General features: G+C 48.3%; 1 protein-coding gene across 1 annotated transcript; it reads right to left on the reverse strand.

The window, feature by feature from the left end:
* Positions 1–7,068: 7,068 nt before the first annotated feature.
* LOC132537065 (zinc finger protein 606-like) lies at positions 7,069–10,393 on the reverse strand. The gene is given in 5 exon segments (XM_060186499.1): positions 7,069–7,808; positions 8,322–8,590; positions 8,592–8,680; positions 8,682–9,014; positions 10,286–10,393. Coding segments are annotated over 5 exon segments (1,473 nt in total). The 3' UTR covers positions 7,069–7,134.
* Between the last annotated feature and the right edge of the window lie 12,847 nt (positions 10,394–23,240).

The raw sequence follows: 23,240 nt of genomic DNA on the forward strand, positions 1-23,240 counted from the left end.
AGGGCCCACCTGTCAGGCGTCCTTCACACTGTGAGCAGGGCCCACCTGTCAGGCGTCCTTCACCCTGTGAGCAGGGCCCACCTGTCAGGCATCCTTCACCCTGTGAGCAGGTCCCACCTGTCAGGCGTCCTTCACCCTGTGAACAGGGACCACCTGTCAGGCATCCTTCACCCTGTGAGCAGGGCCCACCTGTCAGGCGTCCTTCACCTTGTGTCCTGGGCCCACCTGTCAGGTGTCCTTCACCCTGTGAACAGGGACCACCTGTCAGGTGTCCTTCACCCTGTGAACAGGGCCCACCTGTCAGGTGTCCTTCACCCTGTGCCCTGGGCCCACCTGTCAGGTTCCTTCACCCTGTGAGCAGGGCCCACCTGTCAGGCATCCTTCACCCTGTGAGCAGGGTCCACCTGTCAGGCGTCCTTCACCCTGTGAACAGGGCCCACCTGTCAGGTTCCTTCACCCTGTGAGCAGGGCCCACCTGTCAGGCGTCCTTCACCTTGTGTCCTGGGCCCACCTGTCAGGTGTCCTTCACCCTGTGAACAGGGACCACCTGTCAGGTGTCCTTCACCCTGTGCCCTGGGCCCACCTGTCAGGTTCCTTCACCCTGTGAGCAGGGCCCACCTGTCAGGTGTCCTTCACCTTGTGTCCTGGGCCCACCTGTCAGGTGTCCTTCACCCTGTGAGCAAGGCCCACCTGTCAGGCATCCTTCACCCTATGAGCAGGTCCCACCTGTCAGGTGTCCTTCATCCTGTGAGCAGGGCCCACCTGTCAGGCGTCCTTTACCCTGTGAGCAGGGCCCACCTGTCAGGCGTCCTTTACCCTGTGAGCAGGGTCCACCTGTCAGGCGTCCTTTACCCTGTGAGCAGGGCCCACATGTCCAGCATCCTTCACCCTGTTAGCAGGGCCCACCTGTCAGGTGTCCTTCACCCTGTTTCCTGGGCCCACCTGTCAGGCATCCTTCACCCTGTGAGCAGAGCCCACCTGTCAGGCATCCTTCACCCTGTGATCAGGTAGAGGATCATCAGCCCCTGGCACAGCACAGCAGCCCGCTGGGGTCTGTCTCAGGTAGCAGCAAGCCCACCCCCAGTTCTTGTGCACAGCACCCTCTACCCGCTGGGAGCCTCAGGTGCCTACAGACATTCCAGATGTCTTGGGGGGGACAAATGCCTCCATCTGGGGCCAAGACAGACCAGCTTTCAGGGTGAGGAAGGCAGCACAGTGCAGGACATGAGGACACACCCAGGACAGACCAGCTGGTAATTGGCTTTATATAAAAATGCTGGACGCAGCCAAAGTTTCTGGAGACGTCCAGAAACATTCCAAAATTTTTTTTCTCCCTCTTTTGAATTTTATATATAGTTTTGGTATATATGTAAGTGTTTAGTCTTAAACTGTGTGACTAATGACAGATTTAAATTTGTTTTTAAATAATGTGTTTTTATAACAAAAGTTCTTTTTCCTCCAGTTTGTTATAACTAAATGTTTATGGGTATGTCTCAAGTTTGGTAACACTAACTTAACGGTCAGAAGTGTAACCCTACAGCTACACTTTTACCAGACAAGGTAAAAATTAATTGTTAAGGTAACTTACTATTTAGGTAAAAGTCTAAATGTTCAACGTGACTATTCATTCCCAAAACTAAACTATATAAATTTTATATACAGGACACCTTTGAAGGGCCCCCAAAGGTGCCCTGTAAACTATCTTGTGGAAATTAATCCACAACAGATCTGGCATCAATCTGGCACTGTAAACGTTAAAATCATTGTCACGAATATGCGTTAACTCTCTAAGCAATTTGAGTCTGTTTAAAATACGTATTTTAGCCAAAATTGATCTCAAGATCCTGCGGTAGAGGCTGCTACAGGAGGTCACATTAGATGACCTTTAAATAAAATCATAAAGAGATTCTAAACCAATTATAATCATCGAGGTATCAACTATAACAAACCTATAACTTGTTACAAGTTCAAATTAACCATGAGAAGCAGATTGTTTGTGTTTCTTTCACAGGAATCCCAGAAAAACCATCTGAACCCCTGCACACCCTGACGTCACTCAGTAGATGGCACGACTACCGTGGCACACCCCCCGAAACCCTAGATGTCACTCAACGCGATCTGAAGAACCTGATACACGAACTCCAAGGACAGAACTTTCTTCATGCCTGGTTACCGTTCCTGCTTCTGACCTGCTTGTTACGTGTTGGCAGTTCCAGCTAGCTATCTACAAAAGAGCAACATTCCAGCGGCTGACCTCCCTCATGCAGCGTTGCATCCCCTGCCAATTCTCCCCCTAGCCATCTACTTCGGACTGAGACTTGTATCGGACTTTCTGACATACCCTATATACATTTTACACAATTTTGAAGCAGCTTATTTCCCTTCACGCTGCTGGTTTTTCGTAGACTGATCCTGAGTAATTCATAGACTTTACAGACTGTTGCCTTGAGGACTATACAATGCCAAATAGCCCCTCTGTTTGGTGGGTCATGCTTCCTGCCTCCCCTTCATTATGTACCCTTGCCCCCCCCAAGCAGGGAACGTTCCTTTACACACCAATCCTTCCCTTCACACCACACTGGCTTTTACTTCTCCCCTACTTGTCCCTTCCTATTTTGTTATGCCCAAAAGGTTTCTGCCCCATGATAGTCTTTTATAGACTTTGTACATCTTATGCAATTACTAGATAGAAAGATAGAAAAGATGTAGAGATACTGTGAAGAGATGGTTGAGCAGGCTGCGCTTAAACCTATGAGATGGGTCTCTCCAGGTAAGTCTCTCTCTCTAAAGAGGGGTTGAGCACAGGAGGACGCATAAATCTCACAAGGTTGGCAGCCATTTAAGCCTTCCCTCCTCCACAGAAAGTCCTACATCTTCCCACCTGAGCATGGCATTCCTCTAAAACATTTAAGCCTGCTCCATTCCATTTTTCTTTACTGTGTCCATTTAGATATAAAGGGATAGGAGGAGATGTTGCTGAGGACTTATTCTGATGCAGTCTCCGCCCCCAGGTTTTTCTATGCCCCGCTAAATCCTAGAGTGCCCCCTTTTAACCAATCCTGGCCCTACACGTCACCCCTGGTTGTCGCCCAATAAAAAGCCCCCTCACCCCCCCTCTCTCTCTGGGCTCTCGGCTCTCCCTCTCTGAGGTCTCGCTCCCTGCTCTCCCCCCGTGGTCGGCCATTGCCGGCTGGCTCCACGTGGTCTGAACCAAACCTCCCCCCCCCATCCTATAATAAAGAATTGTGTACCCCTTTGCTCTGGATGTCCGCTCTCTTCTCCGTGGTGCAGCCCGACACCAGACCGCCGCAACAACATCGGAGGCTCTTGCCGGCCGAGTAGCTTCACAGCGGGTAACAGAGATGTGGAGACAATGGCTGGGCAGGGCAGCTGTATTTCTTTATTCAGGAACAACGATTCACAAACTAAGACAAACCAATCACCAAACAGAACTCTGCTGTCTCTTTGTGGCGGCGCAAGCACTCTTTCTTTTACTCTCGAACTCTGGAACCCTCTCCCTTACTCTCGAACTCAGGGACTCTCTTACTCTCTCACTCTGGAACTCTTGTACTGGGGAACCCTCTGAAAGTCTGGCACACTGGAACTCTCTCTTACTCTGTAACCCTGAAACTCTCGAACTCAGGAACTCAGGAACTCTCGGACTCAGGAATCCTCTCTCAGGGTTCCTTGGGGCGGGGCCAAGCAGGCCCGCGAAATTAACTGGACTGATCTAATTCTCTTGGTGGGGGAGGGCTAGAACAAACCAATGTAAAGCATACGACAATTCCCCCTTTTCTTTTTAACTAAATGACTATAGTATCAAGGGTGTGGGGTGAACAGAAACATATATAACAAAAACCAGCATGTTGCCAAGGGAAGGCCTGAGGGGGCCATATCTGAAAAAAAAAAATTTTCTTGCCTCTGGGGGGCGTACTATCTTCGACGGGCATTTGCATGGGGGTGGGGAACGGCCTAGAGTCCCACAGGCAGCTGGCTGCAACTTACTTACTATGAAACAAAACTTGTTATTAGCATATCTACTGCACGATCCAACTTTCTAATAGAGAAGGAATTTGAGACTTTTACATATCAACAACGTCTTTTAACCTTTTGTTACACCCATTCAAGATGGAGACACACCCTAGTTGTGGGCCGGAGAGGAAACCTCAGGCATGAGAATAATTAGCATAGCCATTGTGTGATCTACCATTTCTAATAGAGAAGGTAATGGAGAGTTTTATATATCAACAAGTCTATTTAACCTTTTGTTTAGACCAACTTAGTTAAAATATATTGATTGTTAACTAATTTTTACCTTAGACTTTAAATGTATGTTAATTTTATCTTTATGAGAATTATGTTGAAAACCTTTTTCATTTAACTTTCACTAGTAAGAATTTAGCCTTAAAGTTACTGTTTACTAAACTTTAAACATACACATAAACATGGTCATTAATACACAAGGAGAGAAACCTTTGTTACGAAGACATGTCATTTTAAACACGAATTTAAATCTGTACTGTCTTAGTTGTTGGGGGGTGTTCACCATCCGGAGGTGGCTTCCCGCACAGCTTCACTTTTAGGAATTGCAGGTTGCGATCTCTGCACAAATCTCTGTGTACTCCAGCTTGTCTGCCTTCAGACCGGACCGGCGGCTGGAGATCTCGTGTGCCCAGTTTCGGCAGGGAGCCCGGGGGTCCGGGAGGCCCGGGATGGTTCCAGAATTCATAGCAAGAGGGCAGGCAGGCCAGTTTTGTAGAAGGCGTGGGCCTAGGTGCCCAGGGGTGGCGGCCATGATAGGCCGCCGCGGCCCTGCCTCATGGCCCTGCCATGTCTGCTGCCCTGTTCGCAGTGGCCAAGCAGCATGGAGGGATCACGCGTCCAGTGCCCTGCGCCACACGGTGGAGAGCCGGCTCCTGTGGGCTGTCCTCGGGCTCTTGCGTGTTGGCCTCGGGCTCTTGTGTGCTGGCTTCGGCCTCCTGCGGGCTGCAGGGCTGCGGGGCTGTGGGCGCGGTGCGCGGGGTTGTCTGGGCGCAGCCGGCTGGCTGGCTGTTTAACCAGGTGGAAACAGCAGCTCCGCACCTCGCCTCCTGCCCGCTGGCTATTCTCGCTGCCTGTTCTGAGTGTGCCCGAGCGAGTGGAAACCACAGAGTGGTGCAGAGATAAATGTTCCAGAAACAGCAAAACAGTCTTGTGAAGAAAGAGCAGAGGCCTTTGGAGATCTCTTCACAAGCAGAAGAGAAGGCCATAGTGCATAGGTAGCCAAGTTGTCTTTACTTATCTGAGAGATGCGCAGGTCAGGTCCACGTGGGCGCCATTTGTTAATATTTTGGAAGGCTCTGGCCAGGCTGGCTTGCTTCACAGTGGGTAACAGAGACGCAGAGACAACGGCTGGGCAGGGCAGCTGTATTTCTTTATTCAGGAACAACGATTCACAAACTAAGACAAACTAATCACCAAACAGAACTCTGCTGTCTCTTTGCGGCGGCGCAAGCACTCTTTCTTTTACTCTCGAACTCTGGAACCCTCTCCCTTACTCTCGAACTCAGGGACTCTCTTACTCTCTCACTCTGGAACTCTTGTACTGGGGAACCCTCTGAAAGTCTGGCACACTGGAACTCTCTCTTACTCTGTAACCCTGAGACTCTCGAACTCAGGAACTCTCGGACTCAGGAACCCTCTCTCGGGGTTCCTTGGGGCGGGGCCAAGCAGGCCCGCGAAATTAACTGGACTGATCTAATTCTCTTGGTGGGGGAGGGCTAGAACAAACCAATGTAAAGCATACGACAACAGACCAGCTCCCAGGGAGAGGAAGGCAGCGCAGTGCAGAGCAGGGACTCGAGCATCTCTCCAGGGAGCTCACCAGTGCTAGGTTCTCCAGCATCATGTCCAGGGACAGGCACCTCTGGGCCTCATCCAGGAGCACCCAGTCCTCCTGGGAGTCACAGTCACATCCTCCAAGGCCATGCTATCCTGTCAGGATGAAGAAAGGGGCCACTGTAAAGAACACCTCTGTTGAGGGCCCTGCACCATGCCCTGCCTGCCCTCCTCCTGAGCTCTCTGACTGACAGGGACCCGGGCCTTGGTGCCATGGCTTTCTGGTGATCACAGGGGCCAGCTGCGGCATTAGGCACCCAGGGGACAGGCATCCTTCTTCCAGGCAGAGCCTCTGGTTTCAGATCATGACAGATCCCAGGTGGCTCAGCAGTAGGCCCTGGCCAATGAGCATTCTCCTTCTGCAAGAGCACATCTACCTTGCTTTCTTTTCAATACTTATTATTTCTTAATTTCTCATCTGGGGAGATGTCACTGGAGTTCTCTTCTGGAGGTCTCATCTGGGGGCTCTCACTGGGAGTCTCATTTGGGGATTCTTACAGTGGTTCTCACAGGGTGGGTGTCTCACCAGGGCCCTGGAATCCCACACCTGGCCTTAATAATCAGGGAAGGGGAGTTGGGTGTTAGTGCAGCATGTTAAGCACACGTGGTGTGAAGTGCAAGGGCCGGCATCAGGATCCCGGTTGGTTGGGGAGTCCAGCTGTAGTGCACAAAGCACAAGGATTGGCATAAGGATCCTGGTTTGAGCCCCCGGCTCCCACCTGCAGGGGAGTCACTTCACAGGTGGTGAAGCAGGTCTGCAAGTGTCTGTCTTTCTCTCCCCCCTCTGTCTTCCCTCCTCTCTCCATTTCTCTCTGTCCTATCCAAGAAAGATGACATCAACAATAACTACAACAACAAAACAACAAGGGCAACAAAAGGGAAAATAAATAATAACGAAAAAATAAAAAATAAATAAGAAGGATCCTGGTTCGAGCCCCCGGCTCCCCACTTGCAGGGGAGTCGCTTCACAGACAGTGAAGCAGGTCTGCAGGTGTCTGTCTTTCTCTCCCTCCTCTGTCTTCCCTTCTTCTTTCCATTTCTCTCTGTCCTATTCAACGACAATATCAATAACAACAACAATAATAACTACAACAACAATAAAAAACAAGAGCAATAAAAAGGAAAATAAATAAATATAAAAATTTAAATAATAATAGTAATCAGTGAAGAAATGTTACCTAACACAGTTCCCCTGTCAGTTAACATCTGTAGGGGCTTTCAGTGTTAGTGGATGTACAGTAACATAAAAATCCTTTCTCAACTCAATTCAGAGACGTGCTCTCCACTGTGAATTTTCTGGTGCTGAAGAAGGGCTGAGTGGCCGCTGAAGGCTTTTCCACAGTCACTGCAAATGAAGTGTCTTTCTCCACTGTGCATTCTCTGGTGGATAAGAAGAGAAGAATTCTTACAGAAAGCCTTCTCACAGTGCGTGCATTTGTAGGGCTTTTCTCCAGTGTGGTTTCTCAGATGCACAATAAGGGAGGAGCTCTCGTTAAAGGCTTTCCCACAGTCGCTGCATCTATAGGGCTTCTCTCCAGTATGAGTTCTCCGGTGTGCAATGAGGTGAGAACTACAGTTAAAGAACCTGTCGCACTGACCACACTTGTAAGGCTTCTCGCCAGTGTGAATCCTTCGATGAGCAACAAGGTGGCAGCTCTGGCTGAAAGATTTCCCACACTTGTTGCACTCATAGGGCTTTTCTCCCGTGTGTGTTCTCTGATGTCTAACAAGGTGGGCCATCTGGCTGCACGATTTCCCACACTTGTTGCATTCATAGGGTTTAATTCCAGAATGAATGATCTCATGTTTAGTGAGGGCTGAGCGTTCTCTGAAGGCTTTGCCACATTCCTGACAGTCATAGGGCTTTTCTCCCATGTGGGTTCTCTGGTGGGCAATGAGGTGGGAGCTCCAGCTGAAGGACTTCCCACATCCTCATTATTATTATTATTATATATTACAGAATTACATGTCAACAGGGGTTTGAATCCACACCACTTCCACCACCAGAGTTCTGAATTTTCACTCTCCCCACTGCAATCCACCACAGTTCTCCTAAGGTTGTGGACATGGGCCAACCATCATCTCTACAACTATCTGTCCACATTTATACATAATTGCCCCCTTTTTTCCTGATTCAATCCTCTCTGCCTTTCAAGCCACTCATGACAACCTAACTACCTCCATATGTCCCTCTCCTTTTTCTTTCTCTATCTAGATGCTGATGGAGCTGGAGTGTAGAGTCCTCTTATCTTCATCCTATCACTTCTCCCCATTGGGTGTATGGATCAAAGTTGTTTTGGTGTGCAGAAGGTGGGAGTTCTGGCTTCCGTAATTCCTTCTCTGATGAACATCAGCATCAACTGTTTGATCCAAAGTCCCAGCCTGTTTTTATCTTTCCCTTGTGGACCAGAGCTCTGGAGATGTGAGGGTCAAAGACAAATTGCCACATTCTGTACATTCAGAAGGTTTCTCTCCAGTATGAGTTCTTTGATGTCCAATAAGATGGGAGTTCCAGTTGAAAGATTTGCCACATTCATTACACAAGTAATGTTTCTCTCCTGTGTGAATTCTCTTGTATACAATTAGATGAGAATTCCAGCTGAAGGTTTTCCCACACTTATTACACTCATAGGGTTTTATTCCAGTGTGAGTCCGCTCATGCTTAGTAAGAGCTGAACGATTCCTAAACACTTTTCCACACTGATCACATTTAAGGCTTCTCTCCACCATTAGTTTTCTTGTGCTGGATAAGGTAAGAGCTCCAGATGAAAGACGTTCCACATTCATTATATCCATAGGGTTGTTTGTGCAGCATAAGCGCTTGTATGCTGAGCAAGGAATGAGTCGTACCCAAAGACTTTCTCCCATTCGTTGTACTTACGTGTTTTCTCTACAGTTCCAATTTTTTGATGTTCTGTAAAGGAAGAGAAATAAAATATATTCTCATATTCTTTGCAATCATACTGATTTTCTCCATTATGAAGTCTTGGATCTTCACTCAATTGTGGGTTGAAGATTTGATGGCATTCCTTGTATTCATAGAGTTTTTCTCCCCTTTGCATTCGATCATGGTCACCAAAATGCAGCACATGATTGAAAGATTTAGCAGCATTGGTATATTTAAGAAGATCATCTCCAGTTCACCCTGACAGATGGGCCCCCTGCTCACAGGGTGAAGGACACCTGACAGGAGGGCCCTGCCCACAGGCTGAAGGATGAGGCTCGCTCTTTGAATCCACCCATCTCCCCAGCCATTGAGAGACTGAGGTCAAAAGCGGCCCCTGTGGGTCCTGGGGCAGTTTAGCATGTTGAGGGTGATGTGCACAGGGAGACAAACAGTCAGCCCTGGGAAAATCCTTGGAGGGCAGTTCATTTATTGAAAAGAAAAGTAGATAGATACAGGCCAGAACTTGGGGGGGAAGGTTTGGGGTATCCATTAACCCAAGCACAGAGCAACACAATGCACAGTTACATTTTTACCAACAGACTGTTTGGCCATAAGCTTTACAATGTACATTTTTCCGGAGATAAATTGCAGGCACTTTAGAGCAGTAAGAGAGAGGGGGAAAGCTGAGCAATGTTTGCTGGAGTTTTAAAGTTAACACAGTAACCCATGGCTTTTAATTAAAGAAGGAAAGGGGGGAGGTGGCACGTGTAGAAAGGCACCCACATCTGAGGGTCCAGCCATCTTAAATTCCAGAGACCAGAGGAACCAGCCTTTCTCTCGACCTGAAGGGAGAGTTGAGGTCAACCCACTCGGATCTCATGGAAACAATGGCCTGGACTTTCTGGGACAGTGGGCCCATCCTCCAACATATATACAATAAAGATAATAAAATTATTTTTACATAATATAAGAGGGGGGAAGAAAGGGTAGAAAAAGGAATATAAAGGTGAAGAGAAAGAGGAGACAGGTGGTGTAGGAGGAGGAAGAAAGGGGTGAGAAGGAGGGAAAAAGAGAATGAGGAGGTGAAGTAGGAAGAGAAGGGAGAGGGGAGGAAGAGAAGAAGGACAAGGAGGAAGAGGAGGAGGAGGGTAAGGAGGAGGAGGAGTGGGAGGTGAGGAAGAGAGGAGGTGGAGGAACTCTGCAGAGACAGAGCAAAGGGTCGCTGAGTCGCCAGGAGTGGGGGACGCTCGCGCCCACAGGCCCTGCAGGAAGCGCCCCCAGCCCCTCACTGCCCAGCACCCTCCGGGTGTCCTGTCCCAGCCTCGGTCCGTGGGGCTGTCCACTCTGGTCCAGGCCCACGTACCAACGACAGCATCCCCCGTGGAAACGCTGCCTTGGCATCCATGTTCTGGAAGGTTCTGGAGCCCCAGCCGCCCCCATGCCAATATTCTCTCCTGGACGGCGACGTTCTGCACTGACCCGGTTGCCTCCATCAGCCCCATAGCTCCTGCCCCTCCTCACCCGCTGGTGGCGGGCACGGTCTTCTTGCTCCTGGGCTTCCTCCAGGTGTCTCGGCAGAAGCATTGCTGGGCACGGGTCTCCGGCTCCTCTGCAGACCTGGGCGTGCATCTCGCGGCTCGGGTGATGGAGATGAAGAGCTGGGCAGCACCACCGGCCCAGGATCTGCTTCGTGGAGGGCAGGTCTGGGCACAGCCACGTCTGCCAGTCCCGGGAGGCTGTCCAGGTCCTGCACAGGGTCAAACCCTCTGGCTTCAAGTCGCAAAACTCAGCATCCAGGCTTTCCTCTGGCTCTTCTCCGCAGGACACCTGGGGGCACAGGTGAGCACAAAGTGCCCGTGGGTCCGTGGCAGGAAGGAGCAGAGAGGACTCTGGGGGCCCAACAGTGGCTACTGGCACCCCCCCCCCGCCCGGAGTTTTCAGGCTGAGACTCACCACCCTGGGGCTGAGTGTCAACAACAGTCAGACTCTTTAAGGGAACGTCGCCGACGCTCAGCAGTCACTGGACGAGCTTCAGCAGAAATTCAATAGCAGCACAGTGATTGTGGGAGACGCCGACACCCCACTCTCTCAAATGGACAGATAATATAGTGGTCAACGCCGTGTTTGGCTTTGTATGTTAACTCTCTTTTCAGCCACCATGTTCCAGATGCCACCATGATGCCAACCAGACTTCCCTGGACAGACAATCCCACCAATGTGTCCTGGAGCCCCGCTTCCCCAGAGCCCTTCCCCACTAGGGAAAGAGAGAGAGAGGCTGGGAGTATGGATCCACCTGTCAACACCCATTTTCAGCGGGAAGCAGTTACAGAAGCCAGACCTCCCACCTTCTGCATCCCACAATGACCCTGGGTCCATGCTCCCAGAGGGATAGAGAATAGGAAAGCTGGGAGTTGGGCGGTAGCATAGCAGCTTAAGCACAGGTGGCACAAAGCACAAGGACCAGCATAAGGATCCCGGTTCAAGCCACCGGCTCCCCACCTGCAGGGGAGTCGCTTCCCAGGCGGTGAAGCAGGTCTGCAGGTGTCTGTCTTTCTCTCCCCCTCTTTGTCTTCCCCTCCTCTCTCCATTTCGCTCTGTCCTATCCAACAATGATGACATTGATAAGTACAACAACAATTTTTTAAAAAGGCCAAAAAAGAGAAAATAAATGAAATAATTTTTTAAAAGAATAGGAAAGCTATCAGTGGAGGGGATGGGATATGGAGTTCTGATGGTGGGAACTGTGTGGAGTTGTACCCCTCTTATCCTATTGTTTTTGCCAGTGTTTCCTTTCTATAAATAAAAATTGTATTTAAAAAAATGACTTCCAGAGGTGTGGCTAAGGAATAGCATCCCCTGTGTTTTGCTCTCATCTTTCAACTGTGAATGGCAACGAGGCTCACCTGAGACAAATCAAGACAATGCCCCCTCTGTCCCTGAGCTACACATGCTTGCACTTGCCCAGGCTTGCTGAGTCCAGCAATTCACATGCCAGACCTGCACGATGGCCTTTCCATCTCTGACATCCTTTCTGCCTCACCGAAACATCTCTCCTCGCTATTCAGAAAACCTAAGTGGACGCCCAGACACCTCAGACACACAGGCCTCAGAGTTCACAGCAGACGCCCAGCAACTCTGAATGCAGTGGTGCACTCAGTCCTCCTCAGGCCCCTGTCCAGAGACAAGTCTGTCGTCGGTGGAGTCTTAGCAGGTGGGCGACTCAGGCAGCAGGGACCCTACGTAGCCGAGGATCTGCAGTCCCCTGGGTCTGAGGCTGGGGACGGGTGGTGTGTCAAGAAAAGGCAGCAGAGGCAGAAGGCCCCGAGGAAGCAGGACTGTGGAGACTTAGTTTGGCCTCTCTCTGCAGACATGAACTTTCGCCTTCCCTTCCCCGTGGAAACCACTCCTTTTTCACGGTGGACACGAGAAGGCCTTACAGTTCTTGTGCACAAAGTCCAAGGATTTTCCCCATGGCCTCAGTCACTCAGGTTACACAGAAATCATCGGCAGAGACAAGGCTGCTCTGACCCCTGAGTGCCGGCTGCAGCTGGGCGAAGGGGAAGTCAAGAAGTTCTTGTTGTGTCTTCACTGCTTCAGTGAGTCAGACTCTGGACACTGTGCCAGCAAGCTCTGCTGTGCAGTGCAGATGTCCCTTCAGGCTAGTGCCAGTTCCCATGAGAGTTGGGACATTCTCGGAGCACCTGTTCTGCCATGTTTTCCCCTCAGGCTAATGCCAGTTCCTGCGAGAGTTAATACGATATTCTCGAAGTGCCCTTCCCAACCAAACCTGTCCTGGCTCGTCACTCCCGGTTTTTGTCCTATAAAACCTTCTTCTTCCGCCCCTCTCCTCCTGCCGCTTTTCACTTCGGTGATTAGATGCAGGGATGGTTGCTGCGCGAGGTGACCATTTTGGCTAGCTCCACGTGGCCCGAACCACTGTGCTCTCACCCAACTCTGAGGTGCCCGCGCAAATAAAGAATTGTGTTCCCTCTCCACTCTGGATCTCCTCTCTGTCTCCTCCGTGTCACAGCACGACACAGCTGCCTCAGCTAAAAAGTAAGGCCACTGGGGGGGGGGGGGCGGTGCAGCGGGTTAAGCGCATGTGGTGCAGAGCACAAGGACCGGCTTATGGATCCCAGTTCGAGCCCCCAGCTCCCCACCAGCAGGGGAGTTGCTTCACAGGCGGTGAAGCAGGTCTTCAGGTGTCTGTCTTTCTCTCCCCCTCTCTGTCTTCCCCTCCTCTCTCCATTTCTCTCTGTCCTAGTCAACAATGATGACATCAATAACAACAACAATAACTACAACAATAAAACAAGGGCAACAAAAGGGAATTAATTAAGCCATTAATTAATTAATGGGGCCGGGAGGTGGCGCACTTGTTTGAGTTTACATGTTACGGTGTGCAAGGACCAGGTTCGGGTCCCTGGTCCCCACCTGCAGGAGGAAAGCTTTGTGAGTGGTGAAGCAGGGCTGCAGGTGTCTATCTCCCATTCTATCTCCCCTTTCTCGATTTCTGGCTGCCTCTATCCAATAAATAAATAAAGATAATAAAAAACAGCAGTAAAAATATATCCATTGTTATTGTCTCGCTTCTAAGCTGAGCTCTGCTAAGAGTAAGACACCAGCTGACCCGTCTGGTCCTTCTGTGCCGTCATCACTCTGCCCTCCTCTTGGGGACCGTTCAGCTTCACCTGGGACCAGTTATTCTGGAGCACGGACAGGTAAGTGGACAACGCCCACAACAGTGCAGTTCAGAAAGTGGGTGGGCATAGAACAGGAGTCAAATGGGGGAACTTAGTGGGCAGAGAGCAGGCATGCTATGCCTGAGTACAGTAAATACAAGTTTGCACATGCATAACATTTCCCAATTTTCCACATAACAATACAACACCCACTAGGTCCTCTGTCATCCTTTTTGGATCTGTATCCCCCCCAGAGTCTTTTATCTGGTGCAATATGCCAACTCCAGTTCAGGTTCTACTTGCGTTTTCTCTTTTGATATTGTTTTTCTTTTCTTTTATTTTAAAACATTTTTTAAATTGTCTTTATATATTGGATAGAGAAAGCCAGAAATTGAGAGGGAAAGGGGTTATAGAGAGGGAGAGAGACAGATACCTGCAACACTGCTTCTCCACTCGTGGAGCTTTCCCCTTGCAGGTGGGGACTGGGGGCTTGAACCCAGGTCATTGTGCACTGTAATGTGTGTGCTCAACCAGGTACACCAGCACCCAGCCCATGATCTTGTTTTTCAACTTCTGCCTTAGAGTGAGATCATCCATACTCATCCTTCTGTTTCTGACTCATTTACTTAACATGATTTCTTCAAGGTCTATCCAAGATGGGCTGAAAATGGTGAAGTCACCATTTTTAATAGCTGAGTAGTATTCCACTGTGTATCTAGACCACAGCTTGCTCAGCCACTCATTTGTTGTTGGACACCTGGTTTGCTTCCAGGTTTTGGCTATTACACATTGTGCTGCTAAGAACATATGTGTACACAGATCTTTTTGGATGGGTGTTTTGGGTTACTTAGGATCTATCCCCAGGTGTCGGTCGGGGCCAGGTGTCAGGCTGCACTGCAGAGAAGAGAGAGGAGGTCTGAAGCAAGTGGGGTACACAAATCTTTATTATTGGATCAGGAGGGGGTTGGCTCAGGCCACGTGGAGTCAGCCGACAATGACCGTCCCCACTACCTCACCACAGGGCAGGAGCGAGCGAGCAAGAAAGAGAGAGAGAGAGTGCCCAGAGAGGGGGGGGTAAGAGAGCTTTTATTGGGCAATAACCAGGGGTGACGTGTGGGGGCAGGATTGGTTGAAGGGGGGCACTGCTAGGATTTCGCAGAGTGTGGTAAAACCTGGGGGCAGAGACTGCATCAGAATAATTCCTCAGCATCATCTCCTCCTTTCCCTTTATATCTAAATGGACACAGTAAAGAAATATGGAATGGAGCAGGTTTAAATATTTTTAAGGAATGCTGTGCTCAGGTGGGAAGATGTAGGACTTTCTGTGGAGGAGGGAAGGCTTAAATGGCTGCCAACCTTGTGAGATTTATGCGTTCTCCTGTGCTCTACCCCTCTTTAGAGAGAGAGACCTACCTGGAGGGACTCATCTCATAGGTTAAGCGCAGCCTGCTCAACCATCTCCTCACAATATCTCTACATTTTTTTCTATCTTTCTATCTAGTCATAGCATAAGATGGTTCAAAGTCTGTAAAAGACTATCTGTGACAGAGGAATAGTGGTGTAGGGGTGAGCAGAAACCTTCTGGGCATAAACCTAAATGATATAACAAAACAGGAAGGGACAAGTAGGGGAGTAGTAAAAGCCAGTGTGATGTCAAGGGAAGGGTTGGTGTGTAAAGGAATGTTCCCTGTTTGGGGGGGAGGGGCAAGGGTACATAATGAGGGGGAGGCAGGAGGGCATGACCCACCAAACAGAGGGGCTATTTGGCATTGCATAATCCTCAAGGCAACAGTGTGTAAAGTCTATGAACTACTCAGGATCAGTCTATGAAAAACCAACAGCGTGAAGGGAAATAAGCTGCTTTAAAATTGTGTAAAGTGTCTATAGGGTATGCCAGCAAGTCCGATAGATGTCTCAGTCCAAAGTAGATGGCTAGGGGAAGAAATAGCAGGGGATGAAATGCTGCATGAGGAAGGTCAGCCGCTGGAATTCTGCTTTTCTGTAGATAGCCAGCTGGAACTGCCAAAACGTGACAAACAAAGCAGAAGCAGGAACGGTAACCAGGCATGAAGAAAGTTCTGTCCTTGGAGTCTGTGTATCATGATCTTCAGATTGTGTCAACTGACATCTAGGGTTTCGGGGAGTGTGCCACTGTAGTCGTGCCGTCTAGTGGGTGACGTCAGGGTGTGCAGGGGTTCAGATGGTTTTACCCGGGATTCCTGTGAAAGAAACACAAACAATCTGCTTCTCGTGGTTAATTTGAACTTGTAACAAGTTAGAGGTTTACTATAGTTGATACCTCGATGATTATAATTGGTTTAAATATCTTTATAATTTTATTTAAAGGTCATCTAATGTGACCTTCTGTAGCAGTCTCTACAGCAGGATCTTGAGACCAATTTTAGTTAAAATATGTATTTTGAATTTTAACTATTTATACTTTGGACTATAAACAGACTCAAATTACTTAATGCATTTTCGTGACAATGATTTTAACATTTACAGTGCCAGATTGATGCCAGACCAGATCTGTTGTGGATTAATTTCCACATGATAGTTTACAGGGCACTTTTGGGGGCGCTCCAAAAGTGTCCTGTATAGAGAATTTATATTTTATTTTTGGGAATGTATTGTCACGTTAAACATTTAGACTTTTACCTTAAATAGTTAGTTACCTTTAGCAAATTAATTTTTACCTCGCCTGGTAATAATGTAGCTGTAAGGTTACACTTTTGACTGTTAAGTTAGTGTTACCAAACTTGAGACATACCCATAAACATTTAGTTATAACACACTGGAGGAAAAAACTTTTGTTATAAAGGAGGAAAAAACTTTTGTTATAAAAACATATCATTTTAAAAACAAATTTATATCCATCATTAGCCACACAGTTTAAGACTTAACACTTACATATATACCAAAACTATATATAAAAATCAAAAGAGGGAGAAAAACAAAAATTTTGGAATGTTTCTGGATGTCTCCAGAAACTTTGGCTGCATCCAGCATTTTTATATAAAGTCAATTACCTTTTAGAGTACTCTGAGCAGATGGTCATGCAAAAAAATTTTTGGTCATTCAACACACTCACTCACAAAACACAACTGGCCAGTTATAACATAAGACATTCAGGGAAAGGGTAGGAGAGAGGTCTTTGTGAGCCAGATTTTGTAGGTTCTGCCATGTCGTATTATGGGTCCTGGGATGTATCCTGCATCTAGTCCTCTTGTAGTATTTCTTGTTCTTCAGGGATAACAGCGCCATTCTGCAAGTATTGTTGGACATGGCGGGCAGGAACCCAGACAGGTTTAGAGTAGTTTTGAGGGAAAACGCATGCAAAACCCCTTCCCATGGTCAATAGGGGGTCAGGCCCTTTCCAAATTTTATCGAGTGGGTCTTTCCATTTGACCTTAATAGATGGGAGGGTAGATGGTGTTTGCCAGTGAAGAATAATAGGAGGTAGGTCCGAATTATTGTAAATATTAAAGAGATTTAATGTAGTTAAGGCTTTTGCTAGCTGGATATTGGGGGGATATGTTCCTCCTTTATCTTTATTTAATTGAGCCTTAAGTGATGGGCCCTCTCGACAATGCCTTATCCCTGTGGATTGTAGGGAATGCCCGTGGTATGAGTAATATTCCAGAGGGAACAAAAATCTTTAAATTGTTTGCTGGTAAACATAGTCACGTTGTCTGTTTCCAGAAAAAATGGCAAACCCATAACGGCAAAAGAAGAGAGCATATGGCTTACAAGCTTTTTAGAGCTTTCTCCCGTCTGAGCTGTTGCCCACATAAATTTAGAAAAGGTATCAATTGAGACAAACACATATTTTTGTTTGCCAAAGTTTGGTATGTGGGTGACATCAATTTGCCAAATAGCATTAGCTTTTAAGCCTCGGGGGTTAACTCCAAGAGTCTGAATAACAGGTGTTTTTATGAGACTTGCACAGGAGGAGCATGTAGCTAGGATATGTTTTAACTGTGGTAACGGAACATCAGGAAATCGAGCTCGAAGGCCTTTAAAATTAACATGGGTTAGAGAATGGAAATCAGCAGGATCAGAGACAGAGACTGGGAAAGTTCCTGTGGAGGCAAGGCGGTCAGCTGCAGCATTCCCTTCAGACAGGGAACCAGGAAGAGGGCTGTGGGAACGAAGGTGCTGAATATACAGTGGTTGGGTTTGAGAACAGAGCATAGAGGTGATTTGAATCAAGAGAGGGGAAAGTGGGTTGTCATCAATTTTCACATAGGAACGAGCAAGCCATGGAAGTAAGTTAACAATATACACACTGTCAGAAAAAAGGTTGAAGGATTCTGGTACAGCTTTTAATGCAAGGAAAACAGCATAAAGTTCTTTGTACTGAGGGGAATTCTCAGGAAGCTCAGTAAAGAGAGGTTTAGGAGATTGTTTGTCTGGGTAATATATAAGGGAAGCAGCTCCCTTTTTCCACCATCAGTGTAGACTGTAGGAGCAGAGGGAATGGGATCCCGAGAGAAAAGTTTAGGTGCTAATAGAGGCAAAAGAGGTAAAGAAACTATCAATTTATTAGAAGGAAAATGGTTTTATCTATTTGTCCTGGAAACCCCATGAAGCTTATGGAAAAGCGGGAATGATGCGTATGAGCCACTCTGTATCTGTGAGAGAAAAGGGCAGACTAATTAAATCCGGTTCTTTCCCTAAGACCTGCACAGACCTATTTCTCCCTTGGCGAACCATGAATGCTAACGCGTCTATCTCAGTGGGGAGTCTTGGAGCTCCTCCTACTGGCGTGTGAAGCCACTCGAGAACCCCATGGTCTTGTCACAATGCCCCTACTACTGTGGGGGTGGAGTTGAAGATTAGAAGGTTTACCAGAGAGGAGGGGGAGAGTCGAACACGGTGCATGTCCTGGAGGGCCTGGTTAACCCTTTCCAGGCCTCGGGAGTTAACTTACGTTTTGAGGAGGGCTGTTTGTTTCCTTTCAACAGGTCAAACACTGGCTGGAGACAGCTTGTAGGCAGATAGAGATACTGCCTAAGCCAATTTAAATTTCCAAGAAAACTTTGTAAAGAAGCAAGAGTAAGGTTAGAAAGAAAGGTGACATTAGGTTTTAAGGGATGAATTTGCGTTAGAGAAATCTCTGAACCTAAGAAAGATATTGGAGGAATTAGTTGTATCTTCTCAGGAGCTACATTAAGGCCGATTTTCTTTAATGCAGGAATGAGAAAATCACGTAAGGCACAGAGATCTGTATCTGATTTTCCCCATATTGATATATCATCTATGTAATAAAAAACATTAAGGCCCTTATGAATATATGGGACAAGGGCAGATTTAACAGCCTCTTGACAAATAGTAGGACTACTGGCCATGCCCTGGGGCAGCACCACCCATTCAAATCTATCAGCAGGGCTGGCGTTATTAATAGAAGGAACAGAGAAGGCAAAAATGTTTACAATCTTGCGGATGCAAGGGAATAGAGAAAAAACAATCCTGTATATCAATAGCTATGATTGGAATTCCCATGGGAATTGCAGAAGCAAGAGGCAAACCCCTTTGAGGGGAGCCCCAGACCTGCATGGTTTTACTTTCCGCACAGAGATCTTGGAGGAGGCACCATTTTCCTGAGCATTTTTTAATCACAAAGACAGGAGTATTCCATGGGCTTCAAGAATGACGAATGTGGGGCTGGGTGGTGGCGCACCAGGTTGAGCGCACACGTTACAATGCGCAAGGACGCAGGTTCGAGCCCCCGGTCCCCACCTGCAGGGGGAAAGCTTCACAAGTGGTGAAGCAGGCCTGCAGGTGTCTCTCTATCTCTCACCCTCTCTATCCCTCCCTTCCCTCTTGATTTCTGACTGTCTCTATCCAATAAATAAAGATAATAAAAAAATTAAAAAAAAAAAAAGAATGACGAATGTTTCCCAAGGATAACTGCTCTCGGACGAGCTCCTTTAACATTTCTAGTTTATCCCTAGGTAAAGGCCACTGTTCCACCCAGACAGGCTCATTAGAAAGCCAGTCTAAGCAGGGAGTTTGCTTACGAACAGTGGCAGTTAGTATTGGGGGTGCTGATTAGATCTGATCTCATAGGAGCGGGTGTTACGCTCTGCAGAGGCATCTGTGAATATCCCTGCCCAGTAGTTTGGTGCTAATATCAGCTACCAAAGGGCAGAAGTGTCCGGTAGAACCTTCCGGGTCTTCCCACATGAGCGAATCTCCTGTGCAAAATGATGGGGCCACCCCTCCTATTCCTTGTATACTGGGTCTGGGGAGGAGTTCCCAATTTTGGGGAACCTCTTCTTGCCTTAAAATAATCTTTTCTGCCCCCATGTCAATCAAAAATTTAAAAAGAATATTGTCAATCTTTACTGTCATAGTAGGGTGACCTCGTTCTAAAACAGGAGTGGTCCACAAAATCTCAGGCCCCGAATTTGTAACATTCAGGGGCGTGCCATCTTTATGAAATTTGGACCAACAATCTCTCTTCCAATGAAACCCTCTACAACATCTGGGACAAATTGTCCGTGGCTTCTGGCTCCCTGACTGAAGGCGGGGTTGTCCTGACTGGAGGCGGGGTTACCCTGACTGGAGGCGGGTTTTCCCTGACTGGAGGCGTGGTCGCAGCTTATCTGGACATTGGTTACACCAATACCCTTGGCGAATGCACTGAAAGCAGGCCCTGTTTTGATTACGCGGGGTAACTGCATAAACCTGTGTCGTAGCAGGTGCCCCATAAGAGCCTGATCTAAGTTCCTGTGTCGCTAAAATCCAATTATCTCGGTGTAGGTGTTTAAGACTAAGGTATGCATGACGGAATTGTGGTATCATGCCATCCCAGACAATAGAACGCAGGAGTAGAGAGCGGACTTCAGGATTAGAAATCTTTCTCTCTAAGGTTGCCCTCACCCTTGAGATAAAGTTCGCTAAGGATTCATCAGTGCCTTGACAAAGAGAGTTAATGGGGACCGATGAGTCTACAGTGGTTGGGGTTACCCTTTCCCATGCTTGTGTTGTGCAGATGCATACCTGTTCAAAATAACCGGTTGGAAACCTGACTTCTGCCTGCTGAGTTCCAGATTCAAATGCTCCTGCTGCAAACAAAGCATCAAAATTCCATTCTACCTGTTTTTTACTATTTTCCTGCGATTGTCTAGAGCATTCATCACGGAAGCATGCCTTCCATTGCAGGTAGAGGGGGTCTGGGAGTGCAGCACAAGCCAGGTCTTTCCAGTCCTGGGGGGTGTTAAGGTGCTGGTAAAAACTCTTTAAAATGGACTTAGTCCATGGCGCATGAACCCGTCCTCCTTAATGGCTTGCCTGATTTCTCTGAGTCCTTTAGAGGAGTATGGATGCCACACCTGAGGGTTTTGTCTGCTGGGGGCCACATTTACCGGGAAGGTATGGACTTGGTTTGATGACGTGGGGGAGAGAGCCACAGAAGCTGCTGTAGTGGCCGCAGGGGAAACTGAACACATATCTACAGAGATGGAGCTCTCGGGGCAGACTGCAAATGGATTAAGGTCCCTAAATGCTGAGAAGATATCCTTTAACTCTTGTATCTCAGCCACAAGGTCTCTTAATGATGAGGTATCAGCAGGGGGAGGAGTCGAAGAAACAGAAGCCTCAGGGGAAGCCAGAACCGGGGCAACAGGAGGAGGGGTCAGAGAAGGGGAAGCTGGAACCGTGGCAACAGGGTCAGCTGGGGGCGGGGTCAAAGGAGGAGCAGCGGAACATGTGTGCCTGTCTGTGGGAACGGGAGTTTGGGGCTAACTGCTGATCGCTTAAGGCGTTTAAGTTTTGAACACATATGCTTTAACTCTCGTATCTCAGCCTCAAGGTCGCTTAACCTCATGGCAGAACACCTTGTACATATCTTGTAAGTAGCAAACATAGCCATGAGAACCCACGGTGTAGCGAAAATTAAAGCATCTCTGATATCGAGAACCTGTCCCAGGAGAGAAGGATATAATGTCTGGGACACCTCCTCATAAAACGAAAAAAGTCCCATGGTGGGGGGAAATGCGGGGCCACAGAGGCAGGCGGATGCCACTTACCTGTGTCTGGGCAGCTTTTGGGGACCTCAGGCTGGGCCACCCAGCGGGGCGTAAGTGCGGGACACAATGGGCGCCAGATGTCGGTCGGGGCCAGGTGTCGGGCTGCGCCGCAGAGAGGAGGTCTGGAGCAAGTGGGGTACACAAATCTTTATTATAGGATCGGGGGGGAGGGGTGGCTCAGGCCACGTGGAGTCAGCCGACAATGGCCGTCCCCACTACCTCACCACAGGGCAGGAGCGAGAGAGAGAGAGAGAGAGAGAGAGAGCCCAGAGAGAGGGCGGGGGGGGAAGTGAGAGAGCTTTTATTGGGCAACAACCGGGGGTGACGTGTGGGGGCAGGATTGGTTGAAGGGGGCACTGGGCACTGATAGGATTTCGCGGGGCGTGGTAAAGCCTGGGGGCAGAGACTGCATCAGAATAATTCCTCAGCATCACCCAGGAGAGGAATTGCAGGATCATAGGGCAGGTCCATTTCTGGCCTTCTGAGAGTTCTCCAGACTGTTCTCCACAGAGGTTGGACCCATTGACATTCCCACCAGCACTGCAGGAGGGTTCCTTTGACCCCACAACATCTCCAGTATTTGTTGCTGCTACCTTTTCTGATGTGTGCTGTGGTCTATTTACATAATCATTGTTTTGTTTGAGACCCACGCTGGTTTAATCCCCACTGGTTTGCACTCTTTTTCCACTCCGCCCCCTCTCCTAGTCACACCCTACCACTTCCTTCTTGAGAAGTATAAAAAGAATCTTTTCTGATTAAACACACTGGATTGCCTTCCAGTTCTGCGAGTCCCAGAGTCTCTCTCTCTCTCCTGTGACGCTAGCCTGATTCGTCTCCCACGCAGCAGCCTAGGTTGGCTCCAGTCGAGTTCTCTCCTACCCAGAGAGCATGTTCTCGGGAAGAAGCACCCTCAGGCTATCCTGGCACCCGACGCAGCACAGGCTGTGGGCTGTGTGTCTGTCAGATGGGATATGCTGGTGTCCTCCTGCTCCCATTCTGTGTCCTGCCTTGTAGCAGTGGCCCCACTGTGCAGGGCCAATGTCTCTTTCTTTTTTAAAAAAAATATTTTATTTATTTTCCCTTTTTGTTGCTCTGGTTGTTTTTATCATTGTTGTGGTTACTGCTGTCGTTTGTTGCCAGATAGAACAGAGAGAAATGGAGAGAAGAGGGGAAGACAAAGGGGGAAAGACAGACACCTGCAGACCTGCTTCACCACCTGTGAAGCGACTCCCCTGCAGGTGGGGAGCCGGGGTTCAAACAGGGATCCTTACGCCTTGTGCTTAACCCGTAGCACTACAGCCTGACCCCCTCTTCCTTCCTTCTTTCCTTCTGGCCTCCAGGGTTATCACTGGGGCTCAGTGCCTGCACTGAATCCACTGCTCCTGGTAGTGAGTTTTTCCCCTTTGTTGTTATTCAAGCCCCCGATTCCCACCTGCAGGGGGGAAATTTCATGAACGATGAGGCAGTGTCGCATGTGTCTTCCCACCCTCCCCCCCAATTTCTGCCTCTAGCCAATAAATAATAAATAGTTTTAAAGTCTTTGGGGGCTGAGCTATAGCTCACCCAATTAAGTGCACATATCACTGTGGGAAAAGGCTGTGAATGCCGGACAGCCTTTTTTTTTTTTAGAGAGAATTTATTTATTCATGAGAAAGACAGGAGGAGAGAAAGAACCAGACATCACACTGGTACATGCGCTGCCAGGGACTGAACTCAGGACCTCATGCTTGAGAGTTCAGTGCTTTATCCACTGCGCGA

The sequence above is a fragment of the Erinaceus europaeus genome, chromosome 2, assembly GCF_950295315.1.
Source record: "Erinaceus europaeus chromosome 2, mEriEur2.1, whole genome shotgun sequence".
In the NCBI taxonomy this organism is placed as follows: domain Eukaryota; kingdom Metazoa; phylum Chordata; class Mammalia; order Eulipotyphla; family Erinaceidae; genus Erinaceus; species Erinaceus europaeus.